At 48.6% G+C, this 13,498-nt stretch overlaps 1 protein-coding gene across 1 annotated transcript in view; it reads right to left on the reverse strand.

Annotated features, from left to right (window-relative positions):
* Positions 1-331: 331 nt before the first annotated feature.
* The window catches only part of LOC139413019 (cytoplasmic protein NCK2-like), a 64,726-nt gene continuing 51,559 nt past the window's right edge, over positions 332-13,498 (reverse strand). Inside the window, exons 3-4 of the mRNA XM_071159990.1 lie at positions 1,956-2,710; positions 332-1,655 (exon numbers count right to left, since the gene is read on the reverse strand). Coding sequence (XP_071016091.1) covers positions 1,461-1,655; positions 1,956-2,710 — 950 coding nt within the window. The 3' untranslated portion in view covers positions 332-1,460. The remainder of the gene's footprint in view (positions 1,656-1,955; positions 2,711-13,498) is intronic.

Below are 13,498 nucleotides of genomic sequence, written 5' to 3' on the forward strand. Positions count from 1 at the left end.
GGTGCCAATTGAGACAAACAATACACCCCCCCCCCACCCCCCCCAGATCTCATGCCGTATCAGGATTAAGGAGACACATTCCAAACGATCTGGCAAGACGTAAAGGAAGCAAGCACTTTTGTGGTTACCGAAAGCTCTTGCATCAGGATGGGCCTTCAGGTCCTGAAATGATGAAATCCTACCTGCAGTAACATTGCCATCTGTTGGTGGAAGAGGGTAAATACAGAAACGCTATTTGAATGTTCAATCTTGTTCAATTAGAATACAATCTTTTAAAAAGGTGAAAGGGAATAAAATGACACACGGCAGACAAATGCAACCAGAAAACGTATTTTGGAAAAACGTTTAATTGAACAAAAGTATTTCATTCCTCAGTCACCACACCGTCTTGGAGTACAGTACCTTTTAGCTGTATCTAAATTCATATAATATTCACCTTATTCTTCTTTTTAAATATACATACAGAGCTGAAAACAAGATTTAAATAACAGTGCTCAGTAACATTAAGACAGTTTTTCTTTTTTAAAAGCAGGAAACAAAATGTTGAACAGACTTTCACTGGCAAACAGACAACCCACAAAACGTTTTCTTATCGCTCTTGAATCTCTGTCCTCGGTCAGCGACGTTTTCACCCGGACGCTGAGGAGAGATTCGAAGAGAACGTTCGGGGGAACATTTGAGCAGTAGGAGGGTGTGGCTGGTACACATCCACGGACATTCAACACAGCTTACTGACAGTGTCCATTCCACAATACACCTACAGAGGGCGTCCTTTCCTTATCTGGTTAATGCAGTGCCAGTTGTGGTGCCTTTCTTTCTGGTACAACAGTCTTTATGGAAACGTAATACTACTTTCTGCAAACGACGGGTCGCTCGATAACGACAGACAAAGCAACAACACCGACTGGAGACAAGCAAAAAGAGAAGAGCTGTTTCTCTCCTCCCATTTGTCCCCCCCCCCTCCCCCCAAAAAATAAAAAGGTCTCCAGTGATAATGTGATGTCAATGTCAACACATTAAATATTCACGTTCATGGTGTATGTAGCTGTAGTGAAGGAACCATTGACTGTAAATCCCCATCCGTGCTCACTCCTAAAACCTAGAGGCACTGGCAGGGCTTTACTAGGAGGTGGAGTTGTCAGCCAAGACCAAGAGCAGATGCTTACAGACGATCCCTTAGTGAAGGCGTTCTCTGGACACTTCTGGACAGGACTCGATGTCACTATTCTGAGAGGAATCTGAGCTACGGCGGCCAACATATACCATTTGAGTCGCTCTATGTGCTAACTGTTGTATTGAAGGGGCATGGGCAGAGCAGTGGATATTGCTGTGCTCAAATCAGTCAGTGGCAAGTCCAGTAATAAGGCTTGTTGTTAGGCCAGGCCGAGTACCGGGGTCCGGATTGTGTGTGTGTGTGTGTGAGTGTGCGTGTATGCATGTGTGTGTGTGTGTGTGTGTGGTCACAGCAGCGGTTTGACCAGGTAGAGTTTGTCTCCATGTTCGCTGGTGAAGATCGGGGCTTTTTTGTAATGCTCCACCAGTTCGTCCATGCTGCTGAAGCGTCTCTGGCCGATACAGTAGACCCCCTCCGCCAGCGCAACCTTGAAGTGCTTGTTCTTTCCCATCGCCTTGAGGGACACGGAGAAATCACTGGGCTGGGAGAGAGAGAGCGAGAGAGAGAGAGAGAGAGAGAGAGATAAGAAATGGATGATTATTGCCATGGAGTTTCATTCTTAAGCCACTAGAGGGGGATATAAATCTACTGTAAAGTCCACCCATCCCACTGAATTAATGCAGTTTCCCTCAAGAAAGCTTTCCCAATAAAAACAGCTCAAAACACAGTATGATAAGGCTATTGTAAACCATAGAGTACATCATTATATACATCATCAGGAACACAAATCAACTGTTCTTCCCCCATTTCCACCAATCACAATTCTCTCTCGACCACTCACCGATGACTCGCTGTCTCTGACCAGGAAGTCTCCCTGACCTCCTCTCTCGTTGAGCGCACACTCTGCCTGATGCCTGGTCACTCCCCCATAGTACCAGTCCTTCCCGGCAAACTTTCCCACCCGGGCCGGCCCTGTGTAGTTGATCTGGGGCGAGTGGGGGCCCGAGCCCATCCCACCCCCGGGGGCCGGATCGTCGCTAAGTATAACCACATAGTTCTTTGGCACCAGGCCCACCTGTCCACGGGCGTTCCGACACCGCCACCACTCAGGGTCGTTCTCCGGTTTCTCCAGCACCTCCATCACTTCGCCCTTTTCAAAGTTTAGCTCCTCGTCTGTCACAGAGCTGAAAGGGTACAGCGTCTGGACAGTGTGGAGCGCCCTGGTGGTCCCGTTGATCACCCCTGCCGACCCTGCCCCCTGCCCTGGGTAACCTCCGCTTAGGTCCCCCGAGACGGTCTCCTCCTCTCCCTCCTCCAGGACATAGTTAGAGGGGAACCAACCTACCCGACCTTCAGAACTCCCTCGCCACCAGCCGTCGCTACACTTCTCCATGACAATGACCCTTGACCCCTTCACCAGTGTCAGCTCGTCTTCCCGCTCCGCCGCGTAGGCGAACTTGACCAGGGCTGAGATGCTGAGGTCGTAGATACGCTCGGCGCTGCTACCTCCGCCACCATTGGACGGGTACTCTGCGTCCGTGCTGGGCGTTGGCGAGGCATCGCGGGCACTCGTCTTCCTCTTCGTCTTCCCCAGGCCTTAGAGAGGGAGAGAGAGAAATAACTATTTATACCACAAATTGAAGATCTCAGCAGTAGTTCCACAACAGAGCAGAATAACATAGTAAAAAGTCCCCCTTCAACATATTAGGTTAAAAGTCCTGAGGCTAGAGTGTAGTACATCTAGAGAAAATGGCTCCAAACAGAAAGCTCTACATGGTCATTGAGATTGAGCAGGCAGCTACTCTACTCAAAAAACAGCCTGCAACTGAAGTGCAGCAGCAAGCTGAGTTAATTAGCTCCTAGTACTGCTGGTAGAGGATGGTCCGGGGTTAGGAGGTCACCACCTCTCTCTGAGGCTACAGCCAAGGAGGCAAACACTTCAGAGTTAAGGGGGGAGAGAGGGGTTCTGGGTAATTAGTGCTGGAAGGAAACTGGAGGTAAGGCCAGAGGAGAGACAAGGGGGGTTCTGGGTATTGACAGGCGATGTTAATTCCTCTCAGGCAGCTACTGACCAGACCACTGTGCAGGAAGGTTGTTTAGGAGACAGGAAACGCAGATCGGATGACACTGAGGTGGTCGGAAGGATGGACATTGATTGCATCCAAAATGGCACCCTATTCCCTAAATAGTGCACTACTTCTGACCAGAGCCCTATGGGCCTCGGTCAAAACACAGGGCTCTGGTCAAAGGTATTGCATTATGTAGGGAATAGGGTACCATTTGGAATAGGGTACCATTTGTTCGGTTGGCTCTCTTGCTGGAAAATATTAACCTTTAACCTCTTTTAATAACAACCCCCCAAACCGGTCCCCCACTGTAAACTACTCCCGGAAAATTAGACTACTCCTTTCACTTTAGACTCTCAATCCCTCTAACTCGCTCTCTGAACATTTACACATTTATTTAAGACAATATAGAGAATCACTAATGCAAGCAGAAGGAAGAGGATCCTTGCCATTTAAAGCCTAGTGTCGGAGAGAATTAACCTCAACCCTCTCAGCCAGGTAGGGGAGCACTCCGAAAGGTCACAAACAACCCCTTTCCTCCATCTCTTCCTCCACTCCCCATCTCATGCATGAAACAACGAGGCTTTCTGACCTTCTGTGTTCTTGACGCTTAACTGGCCTTCTGCTCTGACGGAGCACGCAGCCAACCAAGGAGGGTCTTTGTTGTGAGTGAACAGCAACACTCCGTTCTTAGCAGACATACAAGAGCACGCAAACCTGGAGATGAGATGGGCTGCACGCACACAGAGACATACACTTGTATTCAAATGTGGAACTCATCTCACAATTACAAACACACCTGCTCACGGGAAGCATCACATAGCTTACACATGACCAGTTACACGCAACACAGATAACAGGATGACACAAAGCCGGTGGGACCAGAAAAACATGATTAAATCATAGACCTCCCCCCGGGTCTCCTGTAATAGTACTACCCTCGTGAAAAAGAGGAGTCGATGTAAATGACGAGATCTCCTCTCTGCCCAGAAAGTTACCATTCACACGGTCTGCAAGCGCTAGAATGTTAAAATACATGTCACTCACTAAATACGGTTTGCCTGCAACTATTGTCATTTACTGCCGTTACGCCCGGTATGTACTTCCAAAGTACTAAATAAACATTTCAATGTATTGTTTTGGTCCGGAAGAGGATCCTGGGCCCAATCACAGACTAGCCTAGATCCTCATACTGAGAAACACACACACACACACACACACACACACACACACACACACACACACACACACACACACACACACACACACACACACACACACACACACACACACACACACACACACACACACACACACACACACACACACACACACACACAGCATGGAGACGAACAGCATGACGGACCAACTGAGTCAAATGAGACCCACAATATACAGAATAATACACCCTCAGAGTTGAAATGACGAGAAGACAGCCCTCGTCTCCATGAATCAGCCTCCATCATGACACAGCAAGGCCAGTGGCAGCGGCACAGGGAAAACTGGGGTAAGAAGCTGCTTCCGTTTCAGTGACCTTGAGAGGTGGGAGGGGAGGGGGGGGGGGGGGTGAAATACCATCACTTAGCCCCTGTCACAACTATCTCCCATCAACAGGCCATTCCACCCCTCACACAACAAACTGTGAGGAGGAGGCACAGTCATAGCATTCAATGAAATAAAGAAAAAAACGAACATTCGCTTTACATACTGGAGCGTACTGGGCTGTTGTTTTACATGGTAGGGCCGATGGCATTTCAAGGGTTGTAGATCAAGTGGCAGGCAGGGAGATTGGCATTTACACACACATGCTTGTCTATGAACACACGCAACTTTTCTAAGCGATGACACACCTTCCTTCCTTAGCAAACTGACATCTGATCCATGACTTTCATGCTCATTCCTCTGCAGCATGCAACAACAAACAAGGTACTCTGTGTTGCGCTCACACACCACAACAGTAACGACACACTAACTCACAGTCGCCCCCACTAAGCAACACAGTGACAGTGACAATACTAATTAGACAACAACAAGCGCTAATTGGAACCTGAAAGATATTTTTTTAAATTAAGTAGGCATAAATCGTGAGGAAATGCCTTGAGAGCCTAAAGCACAATTGTAAAGCACAATTGGCCCAGCGTCGTCCGGGTTAGGGGAGGGTTTGGCCGGGGGGAGGCTTTACTATGCTCATCGTGCTCTAGCGACTCCTTGTGGCGGGCTGGGTGCCTGCACGCTGACCTCGGTCGTCAGGTGAACGATGTTTCCTCCGATACATTGGTGCGGCTGGCTTCTGGGTTAAGCGGGAGGGTTAAGGAACGCGATTTGGTGGGTCTTGTTTCGGAGGACGCATGACTCGACCTTCACCTCCCGAGCCAGTTGGAGTTGCAGCGATGAGAAAAGATTGAAATTGGGGGTAAAATACAAAAAAATAAAGAGTGGGCCCATACCAAGTCATCCATTCAACTGGGCCCAATCCAAGTCATCCATTCAACTGGCCCCACACCAAGTCATCCATTCAACTGGCCCCACACCAAGTCATCCATTCAACTGGGCCCACACCAAGTCATCCATTCAACTGGGCCCACACCAAGTCATCCATTCAACTGGGCACCAAGTCATCCATTCAACTGGGCCCAATCCAAGTCATCCATTCAACTGGGCCCACACCAAGTCATCCATTCAACTGGCCCCACACCAAGTCATCCATTCAACTGGCCCCACACCAAGTCATCCATTCAACTGGGCCCAATCCAAGTCATCCATTCAACTGGGCCCACACCAAGTCATCCATTCAACTGGGCACCAAGTCATCCATTCAACTGGGCCCAATCCAAGTCATCCATTCAACTGGGCCCACACCAAGTCATCCATTCAAATGGGCACCAAGTCATCCATTCAACTGGGCCCAATCCAAGTCATCCATTCAACTGGGCCCACACCAAGTCATCCATTCAACTGGGCACCAAGTCATCCATTCAACTGGGCCCACACCAAGTCATCCATTCAACTGGGCACCAAGTCATCCATTCAACTGGGCCCAATCCAAGTCATCCATTCAACTGGGCCCACACCAAGTCATCCATTCAACTGGGCACCAAGTCATCCATTCAACTGGGCCCAATCCAAGTCATCCATTCAACTGGGCCCACACCAAGTCATCCATTCAACTGGGCCCACACCAAGTCATCCATTCAACTGGGCACCAAGTCATCCATTCAACTGGGCCCAATCCAAGTCATCCATTCAACTGGGCCCACACCAAGTCATCCATTCAACTGGCCCCACACCAAGTCATCCATTCAACTGGCCCCACACCAAGTCATCCATTCAACTGGGCCCAATCCAAGTCATCCATTCAACTGGGCCCACACCAAGTCATCCATTCAACTGGGCACCAAGTCATCCATTCAACTGGGCCCAATCCAAGTCATCCATTCAACTGGGCCCACACCAAGTCATCCATTCAACTGGGCACCAAGTCATCCATTCAACTGGGCCCAATCCAAGTCATCCATTCAACTGGGCCCACACCAAGTCATCCATTCAACTGGGCACCAAGTCATCCATTCAACTGGGCCCACACCAAGTCATCCATTCAACTGGGCACCAAGTCATCCATTCAACTGGGCCCAATCCAAGTCATCCATTCAACTGGGCCCACACCAAGTCATCCATTCAACTGGGCACCAAGTCATCCATTCAACTGGGCCCAATCCAAGTCATCCATTCAACTGGGCCCACACCAAGTCATCCATTCAACTGGGCCCACACCAAGTCATCCATTCAACTGGGCCCACACCAAGTCATCCATTCAACTGGGCACCAAGTCATCCATTCAACTGGGCCCAATCCAAGTCATCCATTCAACTGGGCCCACACCAAGTCATCCATTCAACTGGCCCCACACCAAGTCATCCATTCAACTGGCCCCACACCAAGTCATCCATTCAACTGGGCCCAATCCAAGTCATCCATTCAACTGGGCCCACACCAAGTCATCCATTCAACTGGGCACCAAGTCATCCATTCAACTGGGCCCAATCCAAGTCATCCATTCAACTGGGCCCACACCAAGTCATCCATTCAACTGGGCACCAAGTCATCCATTCAACTGGGCCCAATCCAAGTCATCCATTCAACTGGGCCCACACCAAGTCATCCATTCAACTGGGCACCAAGTCATCCATTCAACTGGGCCCACACCAAGTCATCCATTCAACTGGGCACCAAGTCATCCATTCAACTGGGCCCAATCCAAGTCATCCATTCAACTGGGCCCACACCAAGTCATCCATTCAACTGGGCCCACACCAAGTCATCCATTCAACTGGGCACCAAGTCATCCATTCAACTGGGCCCAATCCAAGTCATCCATTCAACTGGGCCCACACCAAGTCATCCATTCAACTGGCCCCACACCAAGTCATCCATTCAACTGGCCCCACACCAAGTCATCCATTCAACTGGGCCCAATCCAAGTCATCCATTCAACTGGGCCCACACCAAGTCATCCATTCAACTGGGCACCAAGTCATCCATTCAACTGGGCCCAATCCAAGTCATCCATTCAACTGGGCCCACACCAAGTCATCCATTCAACTGGGCACCAAGTCATCCATTCAACTGGGCCCAATCCAAGTCATCCATTCAACTGGGCCCACACCAAGTCATCCATTCAACTGGGCACCAAGTCATCCATTCAACTGGGCCCACACCAAGTCATCCATTCAACTGGGCACCAAGTCATCCATTCAACTGGGCCCAATCCAAGTCATCCATTCAACTGGGCCCACACCAAGTCATCCATTCAACTGGGCACCAAGTCATCCATTCAACTGGGCCCAATCCAAGTCATCCATTCAACTGGGCCCACACCAAGTCATCCATTCAACTGGGCCCACACCAAGTCATCCATTCAACTGGGCCCACACCAAGTCATCCATTCAACTGGGCACCAAGTCATCCATTCAACTGGGCCCAATCCAAGTCATCCATTCAACTGGGCCCACACCAAGTCATCCATTCAACTGGCCCCACACCAAGTCATCCATTCAACTGGCCCCACACCAAGTCATCCATTCAACTGGGCCCAATCCAAGTCATCCATTCAACTGGGCCCACACCAAGTCATCCATTCAACTGGGCACCAAGTCATCCATTCAACTGGGCCCAATCCAAGTCATCCATTCAACTGGGCCCACACCAAGTCATCCATTCAACTGGGCACCAAGTCATCCATTCAACTGGGCCCAATCCAAGTCATCCATTCAACTGGGCCCACACCAAGTCATCCATTCAACTGGGCACCAAGTCATCCATTCAACTGGGCCCACACCAAGTCATCCATTCAACTGGGCACCAAGTCATCCATTCAACTGGGCCCAATCCAAGTCATCCATTCAACTGGGCCCACACCAAGTCATCCATTCAACTGGGCACCAAGTCATCCATTCAACTGGGCCCAATCCAAGTCATCCATTCAACTGGGCCCACACCAAGTCATCCATTCAACTGGGCCCAACCAAGTCATCCATTCAACTGGGCCCACACCAAGTCATCCATTCAACTGGGCCCACACCAAGTCATCCATTCAATTGAGCCTTCACCAAGCCATCAATTCCACCAGGCCCAAGGCGAGTCACAGTGTGGACCCATACAGCTGACTCATGGATGCTTAACCATACGCTCTTAACTTACGCTGATTAAGGAGAACAGGCCAGGGACAACCCCATCCAGCTCGCTGCAGGGAAGCAATGTGGAGGACCTGGGGACAACTGTTCAATGTAGCACAATGGTGATTGCAGAGTAACACTAATCATGTATGGCTACTGCAGTGGTACTGGGGGAGTGAGAAAAGAAAGTCATTTGATGAGAAGTGAATGCCAAGCTATTCAGTATCAATCCCAGATATAGGCCCATTTCATGGGCTGATGAATGGAACAGGCCGTGCTTAGTCAGAATGTTCTCTTTGGAATATAAAGCTGATGGTCTCCAATAATAGATAATAGCATGGTGGGCGGTGGACCAATTAAGTAGCAGTGTGATCCACAAGAAGAATGTGAGCCCAGGTGGCACTTGGTGTCCATGAAAGCAGCGATGCTCTCTTCCGCTCTCTCCCAGTCTGTCTCGCTCTTTTCACTCGCTCCCTCTTCTCTCTCCTACTCCTCTCTCTCCTCCAACGATGTCTCTCTCTCCCTCCCTCTTCCCACTCTGTCTCTCTCTCCCCCTCCTTCCTCTCTCTCCTAATGAGACACTTCACTTAAGGTGTGGTATGAGACCAATGAATCACTCGCCAACAACTTTCGCTTTATTCCATTTTCATTAAGCTGATTTTCTTCTCCGTGCCTCGGTCTGAAATTGAATTCCAGCACAAGGAGGATATACTGTAAACGAATACCTAGGCTATTTCTACCTATATCTACCCCACAATCACTGATGAATAACAGAGTAAGATGATTATCTGAGGTTTGACGGGAACTCATTTTCTGTAAATGGCGGGGGGGGGGGGGGGTTCTGGATGATAGCTGGGAAAGCTGTGTGGGTGTACTTAGAGGAAGAGAGGGATGGAGGAAGATGGAGAGGAAGATAGTTTGGTAGGATGGAGGGAGTAGAGGAGACGAGAGTGCTCGTCTCCCAGACAATACTCTAGTCGTTTAACTCTACACCCCTCTACGGCTCCCCGTCGCTCTCTGTCACTTGTCAAATCAAGCCTTAGCCATTCTTGTCTGAGCAGCCATTTCTCCGTCTGTTCTACTGTCCTCAGATCGCCCATCACAGACACAATTCCCTTGACAACTCTCTTCAATCAGATAGGAAGAAACTTCAGCAGTAGCTGCATCTGGCTGGGAGTAAGCCGAGCACCACTGTTTGTCAAACGCATCTCACAAGTTCCCGACAGAACACAACGTAGTTTGATCTTTATATCAGGCCTGCAATGCGACCAGCTTGAAAAGACACATTTTCAAAACGCTAACATTTACCACTGACCAGCAACCCTCTGGTTAGCTAGAAGTCACATCGTCTCCCCTACCTGAGCAGCATACTACATTGGGCCCCTGAAGTTGTAAGCAAAGACAACGTAAACATAAACCTCGCATGGAAACAAATCGATCCGTAACAACAATGTCCAACTGCCAGCCCTGAATAGTCTAACAGCGTATTGATAGAGCCATTGGCCAGCGAACTATAGCTTTTACAGTGGCCTGAACACAACCCGCAATACGATGGATGACATGATGAGAGAGAAAACATCAAATCAAATGGAAGTAGCACACCAGAATGAGGTCTGCAGAGTGTCAAGACTCATAAAGAATGTAGTTAATCAAGAGGAAAGGCCTCTGTTAACCACCTTGTTCACAGAATCACAGATAAGCAAGAGTCATTTCTTAAAAATATCGTCATCAGACAACTGTACTTGAAGGGTTAATTTAAACAAAATTAAATCTACTTGACTGCCTTATGTCAACCAATTTTAATTAGCCTCATCTTCGACAAACATGATTTATTTGTCATTATAAACTGGGTGGTTCAAGCCCTGGATGCTGATTGGCTGACAGCCGTGGTATATCGGACTCACACCACGGGTATGACGAGAAAGACATTTATTTTTACTGATCTAATTATGTTGGTAACCAGTTTATAAAAGCAATAAGGCACCTCTGCGGGTTGTGGTATATGACCAATATACCACGGCTAAGGGCTACTACATCCAGGCACTCTGCGTCATGCTTAAGAAGAGCCCTTAGCTGTGGTATATTGGCCATAAACCAGACCCCCTCGGGCCTTATTGGTTCATTACCCAACTCATGTTTCTTTAATGTCATGATTATTCAATAGCCCGTAAAGAAACATTAAGATAGATTATAGTTTTAGTTGTTTTGAAAGGTTCCTGTTGGCAAGACTGTCTGTGTCCCAAATGGCACCCTATTCACTACATAGTGCACTACTTTTGACCTGAGCTCTGGTATATAAAAAAAAGTAGTGCACTATGTAGGGAACAGGGTGCCTATTTCCGAGGCAGCCAATGTGAACTGTTCCATTGAGATGAACTGAGGACATGGAGTTGAGTTTCATCCTAGCTGGGTTGGTTGGCACCAGGCCATTCTCTGTGGGAAGGTGAACGGAGCCAACGTTTCCACAGGCAGAGCACTATACTGACGGGCACCCAATGGGGAGCTAAGAACACACTGGATGCCTATCAGTAGACCCAGCTCCAACACAGAAACGGAGCTCTATCAGTAGACCCAGCTCCAACACAGAAACGGAGCTCTATCAGTAGACCCAGCTCCAACACAGAAACGGAGCTCTATCAGTAGACCCAGCTCCAACACAGAAACGGAGCTCTATCAGTAGACCCAGCTCCAACACAGAAACGGAGCTCTATCAGTAGACCCAGCTCCAACACAGAAACGGAGCTCTATCAGTAGACCCAGCTCCAACACAGAAACGGAGCTCTATCAGTAGACCCAGCTCCAACACAGAAACGGAGCTCTATCAGTAGACCCAGCTCCAACACAGAAACGGAGCTCTATCAGTAGACCCAGCTCCAACACAGAAACGGAGCTCTATCAGTAGACCCAGCTCCAACACAGAAACGGAGCTCTATCAGTAGACCCAGCTCCAACACAGAAACGGAGCTCTATCAGTAGACCCAGCTCCAACACAGAAACGGAGCTCTATCAGTAGACCCAGCTCCAACACAGAAACGGAGCTCTATCAGTAGACCCAGCTCCAACACAGAAACGGAGCTCTATCAGTAGACCCAGCTCCAACACAGAAACGGAGCTCTATCAGTAGACCCAGCTCCAACACAGAAACGGAGCTCTATCAGTAGACCCAGCTCCAACACAGAAACGGAGCTCTATCAGTAGACCCAGCTCCAACACAGAAACGGAGCTCTATCAGTAGACCCAGCTCCAACACAGAAACGGAGCTCTATCAGTAGACCCAGCTCCAACACAGAAACGGAGCTCTATCAGTAGACCCAGCTCCAACACAGAAACGGAGCTCTATCAGTAGACCCAGCTCCAACACAGAAACGGAGCTCTATCAGTAGACCCAGCTCCAACACAGAAACGGAGCTCTATCAGTAGACCCAGCTCCAACACAGAAACGGAGCTCTATCAGTAGACCCAGCTCCAACACAGAAACGGAGCTCATTTCAATCACTACAAAGGGCTGCAGTTGTGTTGGTAATTATAACACCTCGGTGGTTAGAGATGATTATGTACTGCACAAACCTGATTACTTAGGATGGAACGAACGAACACACACACACACACACACACACACCGCTTTATGAATGACTAAATAAACATAGAAAATAAGTAAGCTTACACTAGGTAGGATTCAAATCAACTGGTGACTAAAGCTAATATTGTCTCTCAGGTTATTCCAGTGAAAACAAGGCATACCACCTGCCTTGGAGAAGGCATACTGGTTGAAGTAACCCTGGTAATAACCAATCAGAAAACAGATGGAGGTCCAGCCACACGCATACAGGGGTTGCCCTTGGAGGAAGCCAAGGTTGTAGCAGGTGGCTGGAGATGATTGGTTTATGTTCTGACATTTCTACTCATCCCCATTGGGGATGCAACCAATTCTATACAACAGGAACACAGCCGTCGGCAAGTTCACGTGTGTGTGGGTGCGTTCAAGGCGTGTGTGCGTTTAAGCGTATGTTTAAGCGTGTGTCCGCATTAGAAATCACGGTGTACAGTACGTAAGCCTGATGGTATTTGAGTGTGAGGAATGCACAAAGCAGTAACACTCGCCTCCCACCTCACAGCAGTTCATCTGCCTCGATCTCAAAGAGAGATAACCCTCAATAACCCTTCCAGCTATGCTCCTGTGATCTGGCTTTGTGTGTGTGGCGTGCGTGCGTGCGTGCGTGCAAAGCCAAAAAGCTCTTTGTCTCACTACAGGCCTGACAACATTATTTCAGTGCTCTCAGTGCTCTGGGCCCAGAGAACAAAGAGAGCTGTAGTGGATTTAGAGTTCCCCCTTTAAACAGTGTCCCCAGGGTTATATTAATTGATCAATGGTTGGATTGATAGGGAAGAGTATGTGTCACTGTTAGCAGCAGAAGTCACCCTCAGGTTGCTCACTATTTATACATCGGGAGGCTCTAATCTTGGACGCTGATTGGTTAAAACCGCATTCCATCCGGTGTTAATTCCACAAGTTACCACCGGCTAAAGCTATAACGTGGAAATGCCTATTTACACTGTTCAATCTCACTGTCTCGTCAGCCCAGCCAGACAATTTATAAACTTGATCTCCACTGTAAAAAGCATCTAGACATGATCTCCCATTTCTT

The sequence above is a fragment of the Oncorhynchus clarkii genome, chromosome 7 (assembly GCF_045791955.1).
Source record: "Oncorhynchus clarkii lewisi isolate Uvic-CL-2024 chromosome 7, UVic_Ocla_1.0, whole genome shotgun sequence".
NCBI lineage: Eukaryota > Metazoa > Chordata > Actinopteri > Salmoniformes > Salmonidae > Oncorhynchus > Oncorhynchus clarkii.